At 42.7% G+C, this 25055-nt stretch overlaps 1 protein-coding gene across 1 annotated transcript in view; it reads right to left on the reverse strand.

Moving 5' to 3' along the window:
- P4HA3 (prolyl 4-hydroxylase subunit alpha 3) overlaps positions 1–25055 on the reverse strand; it is a 50151-nt gene that overhangs the window by 10683 nt on the left and 14413 nt on the right. The window contains 6 exon segments of the mRNA XM_043995620.1: positions 1797–1861; positions 6810–6986; positions 8188–8351; positions 15167–15218; positions 19670–19819; positions 23160–23383. Coding sequence (XP_043851555.1) covers positions 1797–1861; positions 6810–6986; positions 8188–8351; positions 15167–15218; positions 19670–19819; positions 23160–23383 — 832 coding nt within the window.

Genomic DNA, 25055 nt, shown 5'->3' on the forward strand with positions numbered 1-25055 from the left:
ATTTTTCACAAACAAAACCAATGCAAACAAGATTAGAAGGAAAGCAGAAAGCTGGGAAACAATTTTTACAATCAGTGTTTCTGATAAAGACCTCATATCTAAAATATAGAGAGAACTGAATCAAATATATAAGAATACAAGTCATTCCACAATTGAGAAATGGTCAAAGGATATGAACAGGAAGTTTTTAGATGAAGAAATTAAAGCTCTCTATAGCTACATGAAAAAATGTCCTCAATCACTACTGATTAGAGAAATGCAAATTAAAACTACTCTAAGGTACTACCTCACACCTATCAGATTGGCTAACATGACAGAAAAGGAAAATGACAAATGTTGGAGGGAATGTGGAAATATTGGGACACTAATGCACTGGTGGTGGAGTTGTGAACCAATCTAACCATCCTGGAGAGCAATTTGGAACTATGCCCAAAGAGCTATAAATTGTGTATACCCTTTGACCCAGAAATACCATGGCTAAGTTGGTAGCCCAAAGAAATCAAAGAAAATGTAAAAGGCCCTATTTGTACAAAAATATTTATAGCAGCTGTTTTGTGCTGGCAAAGAATTGATAATGGAGGGGATGCCCATAAGTTGGGAATGACTGAACAGGTTGTGGTATATGGTTGTGGTGGAATACTATTATGCTATAAGAAGTGATGAGCAGGATGCTTTCAGAAAAACTTGGGAAGACTAACATGAACTGATGCAAAGTGAAGTGAGCAGAACCAGGAGAATATTGTACACAGCAACAGCAATATTGTAAGGATGACCAACTATGAAACATTTAGCTATTCTGATCAAGATAATGATCCAACACAATTCCAAAAGACCCATGATGAAACATGCTATTACCTCCAGAAAGAACTAATGAACTCTGAGTGCAGATTAAAGCATAATTTAAAAAATTTCTATATTTTCATTGTTTGATTTTGTTTGTGTTTTCTTTTATGACATGGCTAATATGGAAATAGGTTTTGCATGACCTGAGGTGTATAATTGAAATCAAATTGCTTGCCATCTCAAGAAGGTAGGAAGGGAAGAAGGCAGGGAAAGAATTTGGAACTCAAAATTTTAGAAAAGAATTGCTAATTTTTTATGTGTAATTTGGAAACATTTAAGAAAATAAATAAAAATAATTTAAAGAAAAACCACTGGACTGCCCTGAAAAGACACTGTTTTTCCCTGAACAAAAGGGACATAGAGGCTGGACCATGGGAATTCTTAGACATGAGGGGATAAGGCTCAAGATTCCCAAACTCTGTGCCACTCAGTGAACTCACACAGGTGCAGGATATTTAATTTTTTTTAACCTAACAATTTAATAAATAGAGCTGTTAGATATTTCTTTTGGCCTAGGTGTCACCATGAAAAAAGCATAAATTAATAAAGGCACTAAGTATACCTTGAAAGGAGAAAGTTTGGGAATTTCTGGATTAGACTCAATAATCATTAAGGTCTCTTCTCTATATGGTCCCCCTGACCACTTACTGTGTGATCATGGATAAGTCATTTCATGTCTCTGTGCCTCAGTTTCCTCTTTTGTAAAGTGGGAGATAATATTATCCAGAGCATCTACCTCACAGGGCTTTTGTGAAGGTTAAGTGACCTGATGTATATGAACTGTTTCTCAGGCCTTAATATGCCATGGAAATTTGACATTATTTTCATCAGTCTCAAAGCTCCCTGACCATCAGGCTACATCACAAGGAGGTATGTCAAAGAGACAGCTCCAGGCATAGAGGGGGACGTGTTCCCCCACAGGGGAGGACCTGAACCATGCCAAGATGCCTCACCTCTTGCTGATGCGGTATTCCACTTGCTGCTGCTTCTCCCCAGAGGCCACCACTGACCGCTGCAACTGACATGGAGAAGAGGGGGGAAAGAAAACAGGAGGAGGAGGTCACCATACAAAGGGAAGCTGTCCATGTATCTCAGGAGACATACATATATCACAGAATCACAGAAATGGGCATGGTAGAGTGGTCAGGAGAGACCTGGGTTCAAATCCCAGCTCTCACATTATTGGCAGGTGTGAACCCTGAGTGAGTCATTGATCACTCTGGGCCTCATCTGTCAAATGGGGATAATCATCCTGGAACTACCATTTTGAGGAGACAATTTTGAAAACTGCAAAGCACTCTAGAAATGGAAGGTGTTATTCTTATTACCTGGGCTACCTTGAACAAGTCACTTTTCTCCAGGCCTCAGTTTCCTTCTCTGTACAAGGCAATCGGACTGAAATGGACTCGAAGGTTCCTTTTGGATCCAAATCCTATGACATTTCAACTCGATTCAAAAGCATCTATGAAGCCCCTACTGTGTACCAGGCACTAAACAAGGTGCTGGGAATAAAGATAAAAAATTGTTCCTGCCCTCAAGGATCTTACATTCTAACCGAGGGAACAACACTACACAAGTAAGTCAGTACTAAATATGCACAAACTAAATACAATGCAGTTTTGGGCAGAGAGAACTCTAATAACTGAGGGTCACACAGGTAGCAAGGGGAAGAGACAGGAACAGGTTCTGAACCCACTGGTTCCAAATCCAATGTTCTTTCCACTACAACATACTCCCCCTGCCACGCATAGGTACCAGCTCAACTAGGTGGCACCATAGTGCACAGAGCAATGGACCTGGAGTCAGGAAGGCCTGAGTTCAAATCCAGCCTCAGATACGTCCTACCTGTATGATCCTAGGCAAATTACCTAACTTCTACATGCTTCAGTTCCCTCAACTTTAAAACTAGCATCATAATAGCATTTACCTCCCAGGGCAGTTGTGAGGATCAAATGAAATAATATTTATAAAGCTCTCAGCACAGAATCTGGAACATAGTAGGCACTTAATAAATGCTTGTTTCCCTATACCTGGTATCTCAGTGGTCAGGTCCAGACTGGCACTGCCAACCTCCATGCTACCAATAGAGCTATCTCCCAGCTCCAGTCCCCTAGAGGGCAAGCACCAGTCATGCCAGTGACAGTGGGCCCAATAAGCTAACCCAGTACCTGGCTTCTCATGCCCCAGGCTCTGGATTCCTAAGCCAGCTCCTAGAAGCTAGAAGTGATGGGACTCTCCATCATTGGTGCTTCATTCTATTGTTCTTCGGTTCTATCTTTTTTTTGTTTTGTTTTGTTTTGGTGAGGTAATTGGGGTTAAGTGACTTGCCCAGAGTCACACAGCTAGTAAGTGTTAAGTGTCTGAGGCCGGATTTGAACTCAGGTCCTCCTGATTCCAGGGCCGGTGTTCTATCCACTGCACCACCTAGCTGTCCCTGGTTCTATCATCTGATGGGTTCATATATACAGGCTCGTGGCCTCTCATTTTCTCTCTACCACGGGTGGTTTATGTGTTTTGTACTAATATGGCTTCAAAACGTTTCTCAAGGTGATTCCTATCCCTAAGCATCAATTTTAAAATGCCAAGGATCCCAGTCCTTATGAGATCATTTAATGGATGTCCCCCTTCCTCCAGCTTAAAGTACTTTCAAGAATGGCCTTTGTTTCTTTGGTTCCTTTTAAGTCAAGAGCTGATCATTATCTCCAAGCCTTTCCACTTAGGATGCCTGGATACTGGACTCCCCTGCCCATATCTACAGACTCACCACCATTCCCATAACACCCAGCAGCAAATGGTTGCTTACTTAGCATCTAGTGCTAGGCACATCGTAGCTAAGTAAGAGAGTCAACAGGGTAGAGCAGCTTGAGAGAATACTAGACACAAGTTCCAAAGAACCTAAATTCTCATCTTGGCTTTGCCAATACTAAGCTGCATGAATTGGGGCAAGTCAAGTTGCCTCCCTGAGCTCAGTTTCTTTGTGAAATGGGAACAATAATGCAACTCAACAAACTTTAAATTTTTTTTTTTTTTTTTTGCGGGCAATGGGGGCCAAGTGACTTGCCAGGGTCACCACAGCTAGTAAGTGTCAAGTGTCTGAGGTCGGATTTGAACTCAGGTACGCCTGAATCCAGGGCCAGTGCTCTATCACTGTGCCACCTAGCTACCCCAACAAACTTTTTTAAAGAGAAATTAAGCCTTTTTTTTTGGGGGGGGGGGAGAACTATGAGGGTTAAGTGACTTGCCCAGGGTTCACACAGCTAGTAAGTGTCAAGTGTCTGAGGCAGACTCAGGTCCTCCTGAATCCAGGGCCAGTGCTATACTCACTACTCCACCTAGCTGCCCCTTTTAAAGAAAAATTAAATCCTAACTCCTTGCAAAGCTGCTGGGGACACAGAGTTTTTTTTAAGTGACACAATCTCCACCCCTCAATAAATCAACAAGCATTTACTAAGCACCCATTATCTGCTGGGCACTGGAGATACAAAGATTTAAAAATGAAACAGTCCCCTAGACAACTGACCACTCCTCTCCCCCAATTCCCCACTCCCATGGAAGGAACTCAGAATCCCCTATTCCACTCAGACACTGAGCCCTCCTTTCTTCTTCCCATCAGTGCTGGGCTAGTCCCCTCTAAGGCCCCTGCCCCACAGAGCTGATGTGGCTGCTGACATGATTGGAGGATCAAGGAATCACCACCTATAATCACTCCAGGAAGCTGGAAGATCATGGCCCTGTCATTGGCTTTACCGTCTGTTCTTCTACCATACTTCATCAGTCCATGGGGGCCTTACCATCGGCCCTGCCCACTTACACTCTCCCAGAACTCTTGAGACTTCAGGATCTTTCTATGGTGCCTAAAGTTGAATCTGCTTATATGTATTGTCTTCCCTAATTAGAATGTGAGTTCCTTGAGAGCAGAGACTTTCTCACTTCTATATTTGTGTCCCCAGTGATTGACGTATAGTAAGTGCTTAATAAATATGCATTCATTCATTCATTCATGGACAATCCATTCTACCAGGGGAAACAAGAAGGTCAAAATCCAGGAGAGGAGTGATATGCATGCAAATAACTATAATACAAGTTAGAAAATGAGGGTGGAGTAGTTTAACAGATCTGAGGAGAGGAATCACTAATGGCTGGGGGAGGGAGGGGGTGGTGACCATGAATTCTACATGCAAGAGGCGGTACCTGAGCTGAGCACTGAAGAAGGAAAAGGACATCAGTAGGGATTTTATTTCCCTAATAGACTAGAAGCTCTGTGAGTGCAAGGACTGTGTCTTAGCTACACTTTGTATCTCCCCAAACACAAGTGTAGGACTCTGCACCCAGTATGCATTTGTTTCTTGAATGTAACTCTATGGAATTATAATAACCAAGATTGTTCCTGTAGAAATGAGAAAAAGCTCTTCCCTCCCTCACTGTAGAGTTAGGGGACTCTAGGTTGTGGAACCCCACATATGCTGTCAGATTCAGAGGACGGATTGGTTAGTTTTGCTAAACAATTTTTTCTTTTTTCTTTTTGTTTCAAGCAATGGCTCTCTGGGTAGGGGAAGGGAAAGTATATATGGATGCATATATTTTTTCTTTTTTTATTATGAACTTAATTTTCTTTTTTTAAAAATAATAAACATTTTTATTTATAGTTTGGGGTTCCAATTTTTATCCCTCCTTCCCTCCCTCCCCTTCTCCCCCCTGAGGCGGCAAATAATCATATATGGATTATACATGTATGATTATGTAAAATGCTACCATCTCTGATTATGAACTTAATTTTCAACAAAAACACATTTCAAGGGGCAGCTAGGTGGCGCAGTGGATAGAACACCGGCCCTGGAGTCAGGAGTTACCTGAGTTCAAATCTGGACTCAGACATTTGACACTTACTTGACCCTGGGTAAGTCACTTAACCCCAATTGCCTCACCAAAAACCCCACAAAAACCCCACATTTCAATATACAAAAAAGAACAAGAGGCTTGTATTAGAAACTGAATCCCTTATGCAATTTGTTTTTAAGGAATATATATCTACATTTATATATTATATATTTATAATTATGTTTTATATTTACTCTATGTTATAATTATATATACTATATTACATGTAATATAATAGGTCATTCAGTGGATAGAGCACCAGGAAGATGAGTTCAAATCTAGCCTCAGACACTAGCTGAGTGACCCTGGGCAAATTACTTAATCTCTGTTTCCTCATCTATAAAGTGGGGACAGTACCTACCTCCCAGGGTTGTTGCAAGGATCAATTGAGATAATATTTATAAAGTGCTTAGCACAGTGCCTGGCACACAGCAGGTGATCTATAAATGTTAGCTATACACAAGTATATATGCATATGCAGGTAGATTCACATGAGTATTTAGACATATATAAGCTATATTTCACACTCACAGAATTTCACTTAGAAGGGACCTCAGAAGCCATCTAGTCTAATTTATACCTGAAAGAGAATTCTTACTACAACACACCGACAAATGGTCATCCACCCTTTTTCTGGATGACCTCTGCTGAAGGACACCTCACTATGTCTTGGAGTGGTCCACCTCTCACTGAGGCCCCTCTAGCTGTTAGGAAGTTTACACTTTGTCCTTATCTTGGTACCTTCCCCCAGGTACTCCTGGCTCTGCCCTCTGGGTTTGAGGACAGATCTAATCCCTCTTCCAATGTGATAGGGCCTTCAAATATTTGAAGACAGCTATAAAAAGGCCCTCTGCCCCACTCCCAATGCCCATACCCCAACTACCCCTCTCACCTTCCCCCTGGCCTTCTCTTCTCTAGATTAAACACCTCCAGTTCTTTCAACTGATCCTCCTACAGGTTGAACCCGAGGCCCTCCACCATTTTGGATGCCCTCCTCCTGACACACATCCAGATTACCATCATCCTTCCTCTAAACTCAGCTACTTCGTCCCAAGCCTGTGCTCCTGCCAAGCACTGAGAGCACTCACCCAGGGTGCTGCAAACCCCCTAATCTTCTGGGCCTCGGAGTCACTGATGAAGTCGTGGTAGAGGACAACGTAGGGCTCCAAGTGGAGCACCTCCTTCCGGACGGGCTGGAGCAGCAGGTAGGGGCTGCCATTGGTCTCGTAGGCACAGTAGAGGCTCGGGATCTGGTAGTGGGTGGGCTGGGAGGGAGAAAGGAGGACCCGTGTGAGAGAAGAAGGGGCCCAGGAACAAGACCTGCACCACTAAGAATGCTAAGGCCTCTGAAAACTGCAACGTGGAGCCTCGGGCTGCTCTGACTGGCTCTGCCCCAACACCAGTAGGCCTTGTTCCTTCATCCTGAGTCCCCCTTCCTTTTCCAGGACTCCTCCAGTGACACTGACATGGTCCCAGAATCATAGAGCAGTGGAAATGGAAAGAAGCTCAGAGGACACCAAGTCTAATCCCAGTCCCCACCATTGTGAGTGCCTTCCCTCTGGAGTACCTCTGTGTACATCTTGTGTTGTTTTCAGGCTGTCTTCCCCCATAGAACAGAGCTCCATGAACACAGGGGATTTTTTTAAACTCTAGCATTTATTACCTGGGCACATAGTAGGTACTTCATAAATGCTTGATGACTGGACTCACTGATTGAAACAGGGAATCTCCTCTACATCATCACCAAAAAGTAGTCATTAAACCTCTGTTGAAAGTCCTCTAGTGGCAAGAAGCTCACTACCTCTTGAGACAGGCTGTTCCAATCTAAGTTAATTTTTTTTTGCAGGGCAATGAGGGTTAAGTGACTTGCCCAGGGTCACACAGCTAGTAAGTGTCAAGTCTGAGATCGAATTTGAACTCAGGTCCTCCTGAATCCAGGGCCGGTGCTTTATCCCCTGTGCTACCCAGCTGCCCCCAATATAAGTTAATTTAACAAAGATTTATTAAGCACCTATTATATGTAAGACTAGGTGCTCCAACCACAGAGACAAAACAAACAAAAACCCAGTCTCTGCCCTCAAGGACCTTATATTGTTGGGATATGAGAGGTAAGTAGTTAAGTATGTATACACTATAATTCGGGGAGAGATGAGCACTAATAAGAAGGGGATTGGGAAGGACTCCTGACAGGATAAAGCAGATGAGGCTGAGCTTTTTAGACACTCTCCAATTTGTCAATCTCCTTTTTATCATATGAAGCCCAGGACTGAAGAGGACATTCCCTTGTCTTCCCGTGGACATGCTGCCCCTTAATGCCACCTAAGATCTCATTAGCTTTTTTTAACTGCTATGTTACACCATTGGCTCCTGTCTTCATTCCTCAGTCTTGTCTCTGCCTCTACTTGTTTGAACAGAAGTCCATTCTGGAATCCTGCGGCCTCCTATCTCCATTCTGAGGAGGGCTACCTGGGAACCCAGGGTCTGGCACAGTCCCTCGTAGGTGTCCCTGGTCTGCAGGTGGGGGACGTTGGGTCTCTTGATGGCCACCGGAGGTCCTCTCACACTGGATTTCTCTGCCAACAGCCTTTCATACTTCAGAATGTTCCTGACCATCCTCTTGTTATTTGGATCTGAAAGAAGCCACCACAGGGAATTATCACTGCCATTCCTATAGTGCCTTTAGGTTTTTCAAGGGAATCTATCTATCCATCCATCCATCCATCCATCCATCCATCCACCCATCCACCCATCCACCCATCTATCTATCTATCTATCTATCTATCTATCTATCTATCTATCTATCTATCTATCTATCTATCTATCTATCTATCTATCTATCATCTACCTAGTTATTCATTGAAAGAAACAGATAAACTGAGGCAGGACCTCAGTCTGGTGCAAAGCAGGAGGGCCATTATTCTCAACCTTACAAGGATGGGCAAGTACTTCCCTTTAGGTACTGCGAATTTTTTTACAGTGAAGTTCTCCTTTTATCCTAAATCTAATGCAAGGTCCCTCCCCCATATGGGTTCACATTCTTTAATGACACTTCTAAACATACAGACCACCCTCCTTTTCCCCCGCCTAGATGTGGCATCACAGTGGCTGCCCCCACCCCTGGGACGACCAGACCCTGAAAATTTATGATTCTTTGTTATCTAACTTTAGAAAACTTCTGTTGACTCAGCAGTAAAAAGGAAGGAATTGTGGAGATGGGGGAGAAGGCCTCAGGACTTGAATAATGTATCCTGCCAACTGAGGCAGACACATCATTTCTATCATCCATCTTATCTATCAATCATTTATTCATTTTATCTATCCATCCATCCATCTATCATCTATTTATCCATTTTATCTATACATTTCTCCATTCATCTATTCATCTATCCATCTATATATCTATCTGTCTAAGATCTTAGGATCCTTGGGCAGCTAGGTGACGCAGTGGATAGAGCACCGGCCCTGGATTCAGGAGAACCTGAGTTCAAATCTGGCCTCAGACACTTGACACATATTAGCTGTGTGACCCTGGGGAAGTCACTTAACCCCAATTGCTTCAACCCCACCCCCAAAAAAGATCCTGGGATCCTAGATCTGAAGATGTAAGTGAATTTTGAGGTCTTCTAGTAGAACTCCCTTATTTTATAGTTAGTAAACAGTCCTAGAAAGGTGAAATGATTTATCCAAGGTCACCCAAGTACTAAGTGACAGAACCAGTCTAGAACTAGTCTCCAAGTCTAGAATTCTTTCTGACTGTTCCACATTCTCTTATTTGACACCCAAACACATTGTGAAGTAGACAAGGGTTTTTACCCTCATTTTACAAAGGAGAAAATAGACGTTCAAAGTGAGTAATTGACTTCCTTAAGGTCAGGCCACTATTAAATGTTGGAGCTGGGACTTAAGCTCATTTTTGCCAATTCTAGATCAAGCTGTGCTGAGTGAGCTAATCATCATCTCACCAATTCCACACAGTATCATAATGATCAACTAGGGTTTCCGTGTTTCAGTGTTTGTTTGTTTGTTTGTTTGGGGGGCAGCATCTGCTAACTGGTAGCTTTGGTGTAGTTGGAATTACCCTCGACTGGGAGATAGAAGACCAAGGCAGTTTCAGCCCCTGTAACTCCTAACCCAACCTGCTGTATGAGCTAAGTAAGGTCATCTCCTCTCTGTGAGCCCCAGTCTGCCATCTGTGCTACCCAGACTGGCTCACTGTACTGAAAAGAACCCTAGCTTAGGCACCAGTAGAACACTTCTGACACAGAGTCACTTTGTGTCATTAAGCAAGTCACCAGGAATCATGGAATCTTGAAGTTGGGAAGGACCCAAGATCCTTTCCAAACTCATCCTGAGCTGAAATCTCTGCAAAGTCTCTTGCTTAAATAATTCCAGTGAGGGAGAGCCATTGCCTCCCAAAGCAGCACATTCCTCTTTTGGATGGATCTCAATGTTAGGAATCTCAAACCAAAATCTTTCCCTCTCCAACTCTCACCCCTGCTATTAGTTTGTACTCTTGGGGCAAAGCAAAAAAAAAATGAATTCCTAATCCTTATGATATCCCTTCAAAAATGCAAAAACAGACATGTCCTTGCCCCTTAAATTTTTTTTTCTCCAAGTTACATAATTCCAATCCCTTCAACCAACCCTTTCTTATCCTGGTTAGATCTCTCTAGGCATCTTCTAGTTTGTCAACATTCTTCCTCAAATGTGGCACCAGAATGGGACTCTGCACTCCCTATGGTGTTTTATCAGGCCAGGGGATGGCAGAACTATCATCCCTCTTGTTCTGGACCATAAGTCTTTGACTGCAGTGCAAGGTAGAGCTAGCTTCCATTGCTGCCGTACCGACAGAGTGTTGACTTGTATTGAGCTTGTGATCCACAAATATCTCTATATTTTTTTGACAGGAATGGCTGCCTAGCCATACCTCCTGATCCTCTGCTTATATGTCTTTTTTAAAAATCCAGGTGTAAGAATTTACATTTATACCAGTAAGATTTCATTTTAAGAGGTGGGCCTCAGTTTCCTTTGAAAAATGAGGGAGATTGATTCAGTGATTTCTAAGATCCTTTTCAGTTATAATATTCTTTGAACCTAAGATTCTATGTCTAGAGGACTAGTTTCTAGAACCTCTTTTGCCTCCTGAGGATTTGAAGATGAAGGCTTTGGCTATCTCATATAGTTTGTTGACCCCTGAGCTAAATGATTGAGAGGGGAACTGCTTCAATATTTTTTGGGGGGGCAATAAGGGTTAAGTGACTTGCCCAGAGTCACACAGCTAGCAAGTATCAAGTGTCTGAGGCCAGATTTGAATTCAGGTCCTCCTGAATCCAGGGCCAGTGCTTTATCCACTGCGTCACGTAGCTGCCCCCTGCTTCAATCATTATTAATCATAGCAATGACAGAATCTCAATCTCTCTCCCTCTCTCTCCCTCTCCCCCCCCCTCTCTCTCTGCATCTCTAAAAATACTCTTACCAAATTGCCTCATGAAGTGGAAGTGAAATATAGTGGGAAGGACCCTGAATTTGGAGTCAGAGGATTTGGCTTTAATTCCTGTCTTCCCAACTTATGAGTCATATAAGTCACTTACTTGTTAAATCAGTCACATGGCCAGAAAGTATAAAGAGATGGTTTAGCATTGTTTTGTTTTGTCTGGAGACCTGAGTGCTCACCCTCCCTCTGCCACTGATCTGCAGCTTTGACATTGGGTAATTAAAACTCCTCTGCTCCCTCATTGGAAAAAGAAGGGATTCCACTTGGAGCTTTCTACTTTCCCTTCTAGTACTAACACGCTAAACCAGTTGACTTCTCTGAGTCTCCATTTTCTCATTCATCCACTCAATCCTCTCCTCATTGGAGCTCACAGTCCAGCAGAAGGGTGAGACTTCCACCCAGAGAAGTCACTTTTAAGTCACAGCATCTGTAACCTGGGGGAGGTGGGGAGGGGACAATTAACCTTGCATTCCCAACCTCCAAGGGTCACTATAAGGAAAGGGCTTGCTAAACTTTTGTTGTTTTTTGCCATTTGTTTCTGAAAAGGACCATGACACGGGGGTAATGTCATGAATTGCACTGAATTGGATTTAAGTGAGGGAGGGCTGTGCAAGGTCACCAATCTCACTCTCTCCTCTAGAGCCATCTGGGTCCAGTGTTAAGATACATATCAAGACAACTGAAGATGGCCCCAGATGTTTAAGACAATTGGAATTAAGTGACTTGCCCAGGGTCACACAGGTAGTGTCTGAGATGACATTTAACTCAGGTCTTTCAGGGCCAGTGCTCCATCTACTGTGCCACCTAGCTGCCCCACTAAACTATCAGGCATTATAGAAATTGGAGCCAATTTAAAATAATAGTCACTAGCATTGGTGATCAGAATGAGATCCTGTTAAACTGCACAAGGTCTGGGAGGAAAGCTGATGCTGGAAGTATCAGCCAAAATGCCCAAGGGGAACAGGAAGGACTTGTTCATTTGTTTCCAAACAATAACAATAGTTTATGTGTCTAAATGTGCTTTAATGTTTGCAAAGCACTTTTCCTTGTAAAACTCCTTTGAGGTTTTGGGATCCCATTTTACAGATATGAAAATATAATACTAGCAATAGCTAACATTTAAAACAGCTCTTAATATGTGTCAGGCACTGTGGTAAGTGATTTATTGTTATTATCTTTTTTGATTCTCACAACAACCCCAGGAGATAGGGGGCTATTATTATCCCATTTTATAATAAAGAAACTGAGACACAGAGGCTTGCCCAGGGTCAGGCAGGATTTGAACTCATCTTCCTGACTGCAGGCCCAGTATTCTACCCACTGTGCCACCTAGCTGGTAGAGCTAAATAGGGCCTCTAGAAATCACATAATCCAACCACTTCATTTTAAAGATGAGGAAATTGAAGCCCAAAGACCTCATAGATGTGGTAAACTTCCTGGAGACAAAACTTCCCCTGCTGATATAACCCAGCTTCTTCTCTGGAATCTAAGAGAATTGCTTGAGGGCACTGCCGTGGGTACTTGCCTAGGGTCATCAGAATGTGTTAGAGATGGGACTTAAACCCAGGTCTTCTTGATTCTAAGGCAGGCATATTACCTTTCTGGGGTTAGGTAATAAATATGTATAGCTCCCATGTGTAAATCTTACATAAATACATCTCTTGTTCAGCTAGGTTTTTTTTTCAGTCATGTCTGACTCTCTGTGACCCCATTTGGGGTTTTCTTGGCAAACATACTGGAGTGGTTTGTCGTTTCCTTCTCCAGCTCATTTTACAGATGAGGAAACTGAGGCAAACAGGGTAAAGTGATTTGCCCAAGGTCACATATACAGCTAGTAAGTATCTGAGACCAGATTTCAACTCAGGAAGGTGAGTCTTCCTGCATCCAGGCCTGGCATTCTATCTATCCATTGCACCCCTTAGATGCCCAGAGATGTTTCTATCTCTATATGTGAACCTTGAATCTATCTGTGTGTCAGCGGTGAACCTTGAACCCAAGTCTTCTTGACTCCAAGGCAGGCTCGTCATTCCTTATGGCATGCTACCTTTCAGATGCTGGGTTGGGTAATGGATACTAATAGCTCCCACCTTGCTCACAACAATGCTAAGAGGTAGGCAAGTCAGGGCTTACTGCTCTCTTTTTCCAGATAAAGAAACTGAGGTTCAATGTCAGAGGATTTCAAATTAGAAGAGTTGACCACTATTTTACAGGGAGAAAACTGAGGCTGAGAAAGGTTAAGTGACTTGCTCAAAGTCAGACAGGTAAGTAACAAAGGCAAGATTTTCTCCCAGTTCCCCTGATTCTAGAGGCAAACTTCTTTCCCTGATACCCTCCTGCCTCATAGAGTCAGGAAACATCTGGGGGGAGCCTTGGACCCAAGACTCTCCATCCACTGTTCTTTCGTCTCCATCTCAAGGGCACCTGAGGTGGTGCCAGTGAGGAGCCAACCTCATTTGGGGAGCTCAGAGCTGGACTCCACAGCTATTCAGTGCCAGGCACAGAAACACAGGAAGACGGGTGGGATTTGAGGGAAAAATTGATATCCTTAGGTAAACAGACAGAGTGGATGATCTCGTGGAGTTTTTTCTCCTTCACACACAGCTCCCATTGATGCTTCTCAGTTCCAGATCTGTTTCTGTCTCTGAATTTGGTCTGTGTTCTCCTCTCCACTTTACCCCCACCCCCACCCCCAAAACTCGCCTCATCCCCCAGCCAACGCTGAGATCTAACTAGAGGGGTTCAGGGACAGGGGAAGGGAGGTTTCCTTCCTTAACAATTACATACTTAAAAAACAACAACAACTATGCCCCAACCTGTTGACACGCAGGTACATATGACTTGGAATGAACACATTCAGAAAATTAAAAATATGCCTCCAAAACAGAAAAAGTAAAGAACTACGATCTGGGATGTCTGCAGATGAAAGATGGCCAAGAATCCTGGAATCCTAGCACCGAAAGCCACAGTAAAGTCAGTGTGGGGATAGAGCAAAAGGTGTGTGCCTGGGATCAGGATGTCCAGCTCAGTCCCAGCTCCAACAGTCCCTGTGTGACTTCTGACAGCTAACTGAAGTTGGACAAGTGGAGAGAGGATGGGATCTGGAACCCCTTGAATCCTGGCTCTATAAGAGACTCCTTGCATGCCTTAGGCAAATCGCTTAACCCCCAGCCTCAGTTTCTTCCTCTGTAAAATAAGGAAATAAGGACATCTAGGGTCCCTTCTCTTCTCTCTCTCTCTCTCTCTCTCTCTCTCTCTCTCTCTCTCTCTCTCTCTCTCTCTCTCTCTCTCTCTCTCTCTCTCTCCAATGAGGGTTAAGTGACTTGCTCAGGGTCACACAGCTAATAAGTGTATGAGGCTGGATTTGAACTCAGGTCCTCCTGAATCCAGGGCTGGTGCTTTATCCACTGCGCCACCTGGCTGCCCCCAGGTCCCTCCCTTCTAACAGGAAATTTATGAATCCCTACAAGCCACAGTTTGGGAATCTATAAGAAGGGGACGATGATGATGCCTGCCATGCCTGACTCATGACAAGGTTGTTACAGATACTGTAAGTGTTCAAAGTGATGCCACACATGAGTTTATTTGTACATCAATGAATGCATAAAGGCAGCATGCCATAGTGGTTAGAGAGTGAAGAGGACCTGAATTCAAATCCTACTTCTGACATCTATTTGACTGTGTGATCCTAGGCAAGTCACTTGCCTTCCTCTTGATGCCCTGGGCTCTCTCTCCAATTATAAATTGGAGAGAAGGAAATAATCCACACTGGCAGAGGGATTTTCCTCATCAGAGAGCTCCCAACCTCACACAAGGATTCCTACTACAATGTCCCTGACATATACTCAGCCTGATTGAGCAACTCCAGTGACAGGGAGCTCACTACTTCCCCAGACACTTTCTGACAGGGATAGTTTTCCAGCAAACTGGTAGCTCTTCGTTGTCATTACGTACTGTAGCGAAGGAACTCTCTGGAGAGACTGAGGGCATAAGAAACATTTCCTGCCTACAATAAAGAGGAAAGAATATGGTAAATAGAAGGCCCATGCATGCCAAACACCAGTAATAATCATTTTTATGCACCATTTTATAGTTCACAAAGCATTTTACCCAGTGCCGTGTGAAGCAGATAATACAATTATTATTATCTCCATTTCACAGATGAGGAAACTGAGTGCCCAGAATGAGGCAGTGCATGAGTGTCAAGTCAGGATTTGAAATCCCCAGACCAGCATTCTCTCCCCTACATCATACTATTTCTTCTAAGAAAATACCTCCAATGTACTTCTCTCCACAGGTAGACAAGGAAGCTCATTGAAAGGGTCAGCACGGACTAGAAACTGAGACGTTGTTTGTTCTAATCCAGGACTTGCCAGCACCTCAATGTGTGGTCCTGGGAAAGCTATTGCTTCTGTCTCCCTATGTACATGAGGACTTCTCACCCCTCCTTCTAGGGTCCTAAATCTATAAGTGGAAGGAGTCTCTAGTCCAGTCCCCTCATTCTATAGTGTGTGTGTGTGTGTGTGTTGGAGGCGGGTCATAAAGGTACTAGATGTCAGGAGCAGAGTTTGAACTCAGGTTTTCTGAGTCCACAGTGTTCTTTCTCCCATGCAATATTGTGTCCCAAGTTCACACTGAACTCAGGTCTTGGGGTAGAATTGACGGCCAGTGCTTCATTCGCTGAGCCACCTAGTGACCTCCTCATGACAAAAAGGTGGGTGACTACTAAGGCAGAATGTTAAATACATTGTCAAGGGGCTTTGGTGGAGTTCAATATATTTTTATATGTTTAATGTAATTGTACATATATAACCTATATGAGATTGCTTTCTGTCTTAGGGAGGGGGAGGAAAGGGAAGGAGGGAGAAAAATTTGGAATGAAAAATCTTATAAAAACAAATGTTGAAAATTATCTTTACATGTAACTGGAAAATAATAAAATACTTTTACAATAAAAAAGAAAGATATCTATTTTTAACTGCCTTGAGATCTTAAAGTAAGCAAAGTCACACGTTAAGGACTATTCTTTTCTTAGTCTTTTTTTTTTTAGTTTTTAAGTAGGACTAAAAATATTCTCTAAAAATGGGACTTGCTCTAAAAATTACAGAATCTGAGAACTCAACTTCAAAGAGCATTTAATCCAACCCATGTCCAGTAGGAATTCTTTCTACAGCATCCCTGACAAGGGGTCATTCAGCCTTTGGTTGAAAACTAAAGTGAGAAGGAATTTCCAGTGAGGGGAAACTCCTACCTCCCAAGACAACCCATTCCATTTTGGGGATGGCTCAAAGTTTTAGGTATTTTTTCCTCACTTTGAACTCAAACCCTCCTCTCTGCAACCTTCACCCATCAGCTTCTGCTTCTGCCCCCTGGGGCCAGACATAAGGAGCCCCATCCCTCTTCTGCAATTAGCCCTTCAAATAACTAAAGATACCTCTCCTCTCTTCCCTGCATCTTCTCTGGGCTGAACATCCCGAGACTTGATATTTCCTCACATCTACAAAAGAGGAGAGGAACTTGTGCATGAGAAGAGAAATATTTCCATAATGGTATCATACAAGTAGCAAGCTTCCCACCCACTTTCCTGGAACTGAAAACAGTCCTGTCTGGATTTGTCTTAACATTTTGTTCGGCCATTCCAGCTTCCCTGAGCCCAGTCATGGGTGAAATGAAGCCTTGACCTCAGCAAACTGCACAGGTCAAAGGAACTGGTGTCCATGAGCTGGTTCCCCTCTTCCAGGCCCTGCTGTAAAGCTCAGGATGTGGGATGTTTTGGATAGTCCCAGGCCTGTCCATCCTTTGCCAAATAGTTATTCAAAGACCACATTTTTAAAAAAAAATCAGAATACATTTTCTAAATTTTTTTTAAAGTAACTTTTTTTTTGGTTGGTTGTTTTTTGTTTGTTTGTTTGTTTTGTAGGGCAATGGGGGTTAAGTGACTTGCCCAGGGTCACACAGCTAGTAAGTGTCAAGTGTCTGAGGCCAGATTTGAACTCAGGTACTCCTGAATCCAGGGCCAGTGTTCTATCCACTGTACCACTTAGCTGCCCCAAAGTCTTTGAGGATTTTGTTTTTGTTTTTGTTTTGGTGAGGCAATTGGGGTTAAGTGACTTGCCCAGGATCACACAGCTAGTAAGTGTTAAGTGTCTGAGGCCGAATTTGAACTCAGGTCCTCCTGAATCCAGGACCAGTGCTCTATCGACTGCACCACCTAGCTGCCCCAACTTGTTTTGTTTTAAATTCTATTGTGGCCTTTTGTTTTTAATCTACAGTTTCCTTTTTTTGTAAATAGTATTTTTTTCCAATTACATGTAAAGATAGTTTTCCACATTCATTTGTTTTTATTTTTGTTTTTTTGCAGAGCAATGGGGGTTAAGTGCCCAGGGTCACACAGCTAGTAAATGTCTGAGTCTGGGTTTGAACTCAGGTCCTCCTGAATCCAAGGCTGGTGTCTTATCTACTGCGCCACCTAGCTGCCCCCTTCAACATTCATTTTTTAGAAGATTTTGAGTTCCACATTTTTCTCTCCCCCTTCCCCACTGCCCTTCCCTCTCCCTAAGATGGAAAGCAATTTGATATATGTTATACAGTGCAATCATATTAAACATATTTCCATATAAGTCATGTTGTCAAAGAAGAAACAGAACAAAAGGAAAAGCACAGACAAACCCCAAAGAAAGTGAAAATAGCATGTGTCAATCTTCATTCAGACTCCATAGTTCTTTCTTTGGATGTGGATAATAACATTTTCCATCATTGAATCTTTTGGCATTGTCTTAGATGATTATATTGCTGAGAAGAGCTAAGTCTATCACAGTTGATCATCATACAGTGTTGTTGATCATGTGTACAATGTTCTCCTTGTTCTGCTCACTTCACTCAGCATCAGTTCATGTAAGTCCAGGTTTTTCTGAAATCAGGCTGTTCATCATTTCTTATAGCACGATAGTATTCCATTTACATTCATATACCACAATTTGTTCAGTCATTTGCCAACTGATGGGCATCCCCTCAATTTCTGATTCTTTGCCACCACAAAAAACTGCTATAAATATTTTTGTACATGTGGGCCCTTTTTCCTTTTTTATTATCTCTTTGGGATCAAACACTATACACAGTTTGATTGCACTTTGGCCATAGTTCCTCACTGTTCTTCAGAATGATTGTATCAGTTCACAATTGCACCAACAATGAATTAATGCCCCAATTTTCCTACATCTTTTCCAACATTCATCATTTTCCTTTTCTGTCACATTAGGAAACCTGATAGGTATGAGGTAGTACCTCAGAGTTGTTTTAACCTGCATTTCTCTAATCAATAGTGACTTAGAGCATTTTTACATATGACTTTAGAGAGCTTTAATTTCTTCATCTGAAAACTGTCTGTTCATATCCTTTGACCAGTTCTCAATTGGGGAATGACTTGTATTCTTTTTTTTTTTTTTTTAAGTGAGGCAATTGGAGTTAAGTGACTTGCCCAGGGTCACACAACTAGTAAGTGTTAAGTGTCTGAGGCCGGATTTGAACTCAGGTACTCCTGATTCCAGGGCCGGTGCTCTATCCACTGCACCACCTAGCTGCCCCATGACTTGTATTCTTATAAATTTGACTCAGTTCTCTATATATTTGAGAAATGAGGCCTTTATCTGAAACACTACCTATAAAAATTGTTTTCCAGCTTTCTGCTTTTCTTCTAATCCTGGCTTCATTGGTTTTGTTTGTGCAAAACATGTTTTAATTTCATATAACCAAAATTATCTATTTTGCATTTTATAATGCCCTCTATCTCCTGTTTGGTCATAAATTCTTCCATTTTCCATTGATCTGACAAGTAAACTATTCCTTCCTCTCCTATCACCCTTTATCTCTAAATCATATACCCATTTTGTCCTTATCCTGGTATACAGTGTGAGATATTACTCTATACCTAGTTTCTGACATACTATCATCTTCCAGTTTTCCCAGCACTTTTTGCCAGATAGTGAGTTCTTATCCCAGAAGCTAGAGTCTTTGGGCTTATCAAACAGTAGATTACTATAGGCATTTACTACTGTGTCTTGTGTACCCAATTTATTGCACTGATCCACTACCCTATTTCTTAGCCAGTACCAGATAGTTTTGATGATTACTGCTTTATAATATAGTTTTAAATCTAGTATGGCTAGGCTACTTTCCTTCGCATTTTTTCTTTAATTCCCTTGATATTCTTGACCTTTTGTTCTTCCAGATGAATTTTCAAACATTTCCCTTAACAGCATCCTGTCCCCCACCACAAGTCTTCCTTGTAAAAACAACTAACAAAATTCAAGTAAAGCCAACAGAGTCAGAGACCACGTTTGACTGATATACCATGTTCCACATCTGGTGTCCTCACAGCTCTAAGGAGTAGAGGAAGGCATGTTCTTTCTTAAGAACAACCTAATAGTCTGATTCCCTCTATCCCACCTATGCTCTTACCTGGAAATAAGCAAAAGCCAAGTAGTCCAGAGCATCTTCCAAGCTCCCCTCATCTTCTGTGTTCCACTCCCCATAGGAGCCTCGGAAAAGGCTGACGGCCACTTCTAGCCAGGAGATGGCATGGTAGTAATCGCCCATGTCATAGGCCACCTGCAAGGAATCAGAAGAGTCACAATGAAAGCCTCAAACTCCCACCCCCTTCCCCAGGTAAGCAAACAACATGGAGACTCAAGAGATAAAGAGACTCTGGATTTCCATTGGGAATCTATCATCACTAATGTTCAAGTCAAAGCCATAAGAAAGGATTCATGGTATTCAAAAGGATGCTGACCTTGGGAGTCAGGAGATCCAGGTACTAGATTTGCTTATGTTTGTTGATCGATGGTTTTATATTGAATAAATCACTTGATCTCTCTAAGCCTCTGTTTGCTCGTCAGCAAAGGGAGAAATCAATATTTGTGCTAATTTTCTTTTATTGTGAGAATCAAATGAAAAAATACATCTCAAACATTTTATAAACACGTCTTTTTTAAGCCTTATTCAGCCTTCGCTAAAGTATTACTTGGATGCCTCTTTGTGGCACAGAAGTGACCTTCTATTCTCAAAGGCCCTGCCCCTGGTTGATGGTGTACTTTGATAGGTCCTACCAAGCTAGAAAAGCTTTGAGGACTAGCTAAGTTCAGAGAGCCTTATACCCAGATTTGCTACAGAAGTAGGGGAAGAATGTTTCAAGCCAGAGTGGGTCTCAAAGACCATCTATTAAGTTTGGGAATAGCAGAAGAAATCTTCAGAATTGGAGGGAGTACCTGCACCCACATCATCACAAAGTTTTGAAATGATGAAGAGTATGGCAGCTTAGTGGCATACTAGGTAGAGGGCTGGGTTCTACTGCAGTCATGAAGACTTGAGTTCAAATCTAGCCTCACACTTATTACCTTTGGCAAGTCATTTAACTTTTGTCTCTCTCAGTTTCCTCAAATGAAAAATGGAGACAATATCTCCCTCCCTCCCAGGTTTGTGAGGATCAAATGGGATAAAAATTGTAAAGTTCTTAGCATATAGTAGGCATTTAATAAAAGCTTGTTTCCTTCTTTCCTACAAATAAATGATTTTCATAATAATATTATACCTATTATATGGTATATATCACACATAATATATGATATATATCATAGTATATTTACTCATATGTATTTCTTTTTTTTTTTTTTTTTTGGTGAGGCAATTGGGGTTAAGTGACTTGCCCAGGGTCACACAGCTAGTAAGTGTTAAGTGTCTGAGCCAGGATTTGAACTCAGGTACTCCTGAATCCAGGGCTGGTGCTCTATCCACTGCGCCATCTAGCTGCCCCTCATATGTATTTCTAATTAACAAGAATTTATTTTTCTCTCTCCTACTCCTCCCCTTCCACAATTAAACAACAACAAAAAAGAAAAAGAAAATTATTAGACTTTTGGGTCACCCTATAGATCATAAAGTATGTAACAGAAATGTAAACCGCATATTAAATGATTTAGGTCCTGGGAAGGCAAGATCATTTCTGCCTGCGAGCAGGCTTCTTGGTGGAGGAGACATGAAAGCTGAGTCTTGAAAGATGGGTAGGATTTCAACCTTTAGAAACTGAAGGAGAATATTCTTGACTTACAAAAGGAATGGGCAAAGGCACAGGAGTCAGAGTGCTCTGGATAGAAATAAGAGACAATGGTCATTCAGATTCTCTAGAATATGAAGGATGGGAGGAGATATAAAGCTGGAATGAGGCTCAACCCCAGAAACATCAGGGAAAGTAGGAACTTGATTTGGTAAGCAATGGGGAGCCATAGCAGAGACTTGAGAAGAGGAGTAACAACCAAATTTATGCTTAAGAAGATGATTCAGGTGGTAATATACAGGATGGTCTGTAGCAAAGAGAGAGTGGGGGCAGCTAGGTGGCACAGTGGATAAAGCACAGGCCCTTGATTCAGGAGGACCTGAGTTCAATCCGGCCTCAGACACTTACTAGGTGTGTGACCCTGGGCAAGTCACTTAAACCTCACTGCCCTGCAAAAAACAAAACAAAACAAGCAAGGAGAGAGTGGAGGACAGGAGATCTGAGAAGAGGCCATTGCTATAGTCTAGTTAGGTTGTAACAAAGGTTTGGATAAAGGCAGAAGCTGTGGGAATTATCGAGGAGGAGACATGCAAGGGTCTCCCTCCAGTCAGAGTAATATTTGCAAGTAATATTTAAAGAGATTAATTAATGATTAGACTGCAAGATGTAGTGGCAAGAACACTCAGTCTAGGAATCAGGGGATCTAGGTTTAAGTCTTAGCTCTGTGACCCTGGACAAGTGTTTGAGTTTCATTCTCTTCTTTTCTGATGGAAATAAAACTTGGATTGTCTACCCCAAAAGGTAAGTTGGAGGGGATCCCTTTTATAAACCTAATTGTTACAGACCCCAAGTGTGCTTGAAGCTCTGTGCCTCAGTTTCCCTGGCCATGGGCAGCAAGTCAAGTATAACTAATAAAAAGCGACTGTACTATAGGTTGTTCTGCCAAGGAGACTGTTTGAATCAGGAGCATTTCCAAGTGGCTTCTAGGAAATGACCCACCGAAAGGAGAACATCTGGCTTTGGTTATGGAGAAGTCCCTTCCTGCCGGTGTCACACGTGTTTCAGCCATACAGGAGAGCACAGAATTTCAACCAGCCACAAGCATGCCTGTCTGAGCTCTGATTCCTGAGTTTATGGCCGGTGAGTCCTTGTTTGGGCCTTTGACTCTTCCAAAGGAGGGTGTAGGTGCGCCCACCGAGGGGCCTGGGGCGCATCCCAACTGAAGCATACCTCCTACATAGAGAACATCTCCTCATTACGAACAATGGCATCTCCCTAAATCTCACCGACTGAGGAGGCATTGGGTGACATTGGGGAGGCTGTAGGGAGTCTGAACCACCCTTTGGCGTACAAAGGGTCAGCTGCTGACAGTTATGAAAGTGTCTCATCCTGCAGACCATTGCCTGAATAATCTTCCTGATGCATAGATTCTGCTCAAGTCCCTGCCATGGCCCCAGGACTCAGACTTTAGAGAAAGAAGAGGAAGTGTCTGGGCAGCATCAGACTCTCACAGAGAAAATATTCCAGACCTCAGCCAAGGCGAGGCTTCTGCAGATGAGAAGCCCACTGCCCTCAGAGCATTCTCCAGTTCACAGTTCCCACTGTTAGGAATATTTTTTTTCTGTTGAGTTAAAACTTACCTCCCTCTAGGTCCCCCTACCTCTCCTAGTTCTGTCCTCTGAGGCCAAGCAGAGTAAGCCTAATCCTTGACAGCCCTTCAAACACTTGAAGACAGGCAGCAAGTTCCTCCCAAATCTTCTTTTCTTTAAGTCAACTATCCCCAATTCTTTCAACTGTCCCTCCTAGAGTCTAGTCCCTAGTCCCTTTCCCATCAGGGGTGCCCTCCTCTGCGCCTGTTTGGTCTGTCAGCAGCCTTCCTAAACAACAGAATACCTTTACCTTGCCCACGTGGAAGCAGTCATCAGCCGAGAGGGGAAAAACCTGGCTGGGTCTGTACAAGTCAGTGACATCCGAGCCCGTGACTCTCTGAAAAGCCCCATGGGCTAGGCCTTTCACACTCAGCATATAGACATCCTGCAGCCGCATCAGGGCCCGGGCCGCCCCCTCCAGATCCTCAAAGGCTGGGAGGTCCTGCTCCACTTTCACATAGCCATCCTTCAAGGCTGCAAAGTCATCAAAAATATTCATTCATTCATCTGACATTTATTGAGCACCTACTGCATGTGAGTATAATGGGATCCCCACCCAAAGAGATTTAGGGAATGTCAGCACTGTAGAGAATGTCAGATCTGAGAGGGATTTTTAATTATAGAATCTTAGAGCTGGGAGAGACATTAAAACATAGAATATCAGCGTTGGGAGGGGCCTTGGAACCTAGAGTGTCCGAGCTGGGAGGGCCCTTAGAACACAGAATGCCAGGGCTGGGAGAGACCTTAGAACATAGAATGTCAGAGCTGGAAGAGATCTTAGAAGACAGAATGTTGGAGCTAGAAGAGATCTAAGAACCTATAATGTCAGATCTGGGAGGGACTGTCAGAGCTAAGGAGGGGCATTGGACCATAGAATATCAGAGTAGAAGAGACCTTAGAATGTAGAATGTCAAAGTTGGAAGGGGCCTTAGAACACAGGGTGTGTAGTTCCTTGATCAGTGTCTCCTTTCAGGACAGAGAAACAGAGACAGAGAGACACAGAGAGAGCACACCAGCCTGATTTGGAATAGAGGAACAACAGAAAGACCTAGAGACAGAGAGGGAGGGCGAAGGCAAGGAGAAAAAGAGATAAAGGTGTCAAAGACAGGGAGAGACAGAAAGACAGAGGATTGTTTTGTGTGTGTGTGTGTGTGTGTGTGTGTGTGTGTGTGTGTGTGAGAGACAGAGACAGAGACAGAGACAGAGACAGAGAGACAGAGACAGAGACAGAAAAAGAGGGAAAGGGAAGAGAGAGAGAGAGAGAGAGAGAGAGAGAGAGAGAGAGAGAGAGAGATTGAAAATCTGAAGAATCCCCCTGACTTGTGGCAATATGCTTTTTTCACTATTCAGTGTAGGAGGATCAAACACGTATCCCAACATAACATTATTCTCCTCCCTGTCCCTTAGGAGGAAGTTAAGGAACTGGAGGACCATGGGACATTATGGTGAACCGAGTATTTGATGTCATAGGAGCAGCTTGCTTAAGACTTGATATCCAGAAATTGGACTGGTGGTATAATAGGACCCAGTCTGGTACTAAACAATAAATAAAATAAAATAAAACAAACATCTATGTAAACTTCTGGGAACCCAGGTTCAAGGACTGATTCTGTAACTTAGTAGCTTTGTAGTCATACTAGTTTATTGTCATGCTAATCATGCTGACACAAATTGTGAAAGTCATTTTCCTACACCCTCACACACATCACACATTCACACACGTACACACACATCACACACATCACACACTCACACATATACACAGATCACACACACATCACATACACACTAAATGAATCACACACATACACAGATCACACACTCACACGATACATACATATACACTCACACACTACATACCACACACATATCAGATACACATACACACATTACATATTCACACACACAAACATTACACATGTTCACAACACACATACTACACACCCACTCATACTTCATACACATATCACACACACACACACACACACACGTCATTCTAACTGATACTGATCGGCTTAAAGTTTGCCAAGTGCTTTACACACATAATCTCCTTTGAGCCTTAAGAAAACACTGAGATGTGGATACTAGAAGTTAGGAGTGTGCTAGTAAATGTTTAACAACTGATTTTCTAGAGGGAAAAAATTAA

Source organism: Dromiciops gliroides, chromosome 3 (assembly GCF_019393635.1).
Source record: "Dromiciops gliroides isolate mDroGli1 chromosome 3, mDroGli1.pri, whole genome shotgun sequence".
Taxonomy (NCBI): domain Eukaryota; kingdom Metazoa; phylum Chordata; class Mammalia; order Microbiotheria; family Microbiotheriidae; genus Dromiciops; species Dromiciops gliroides.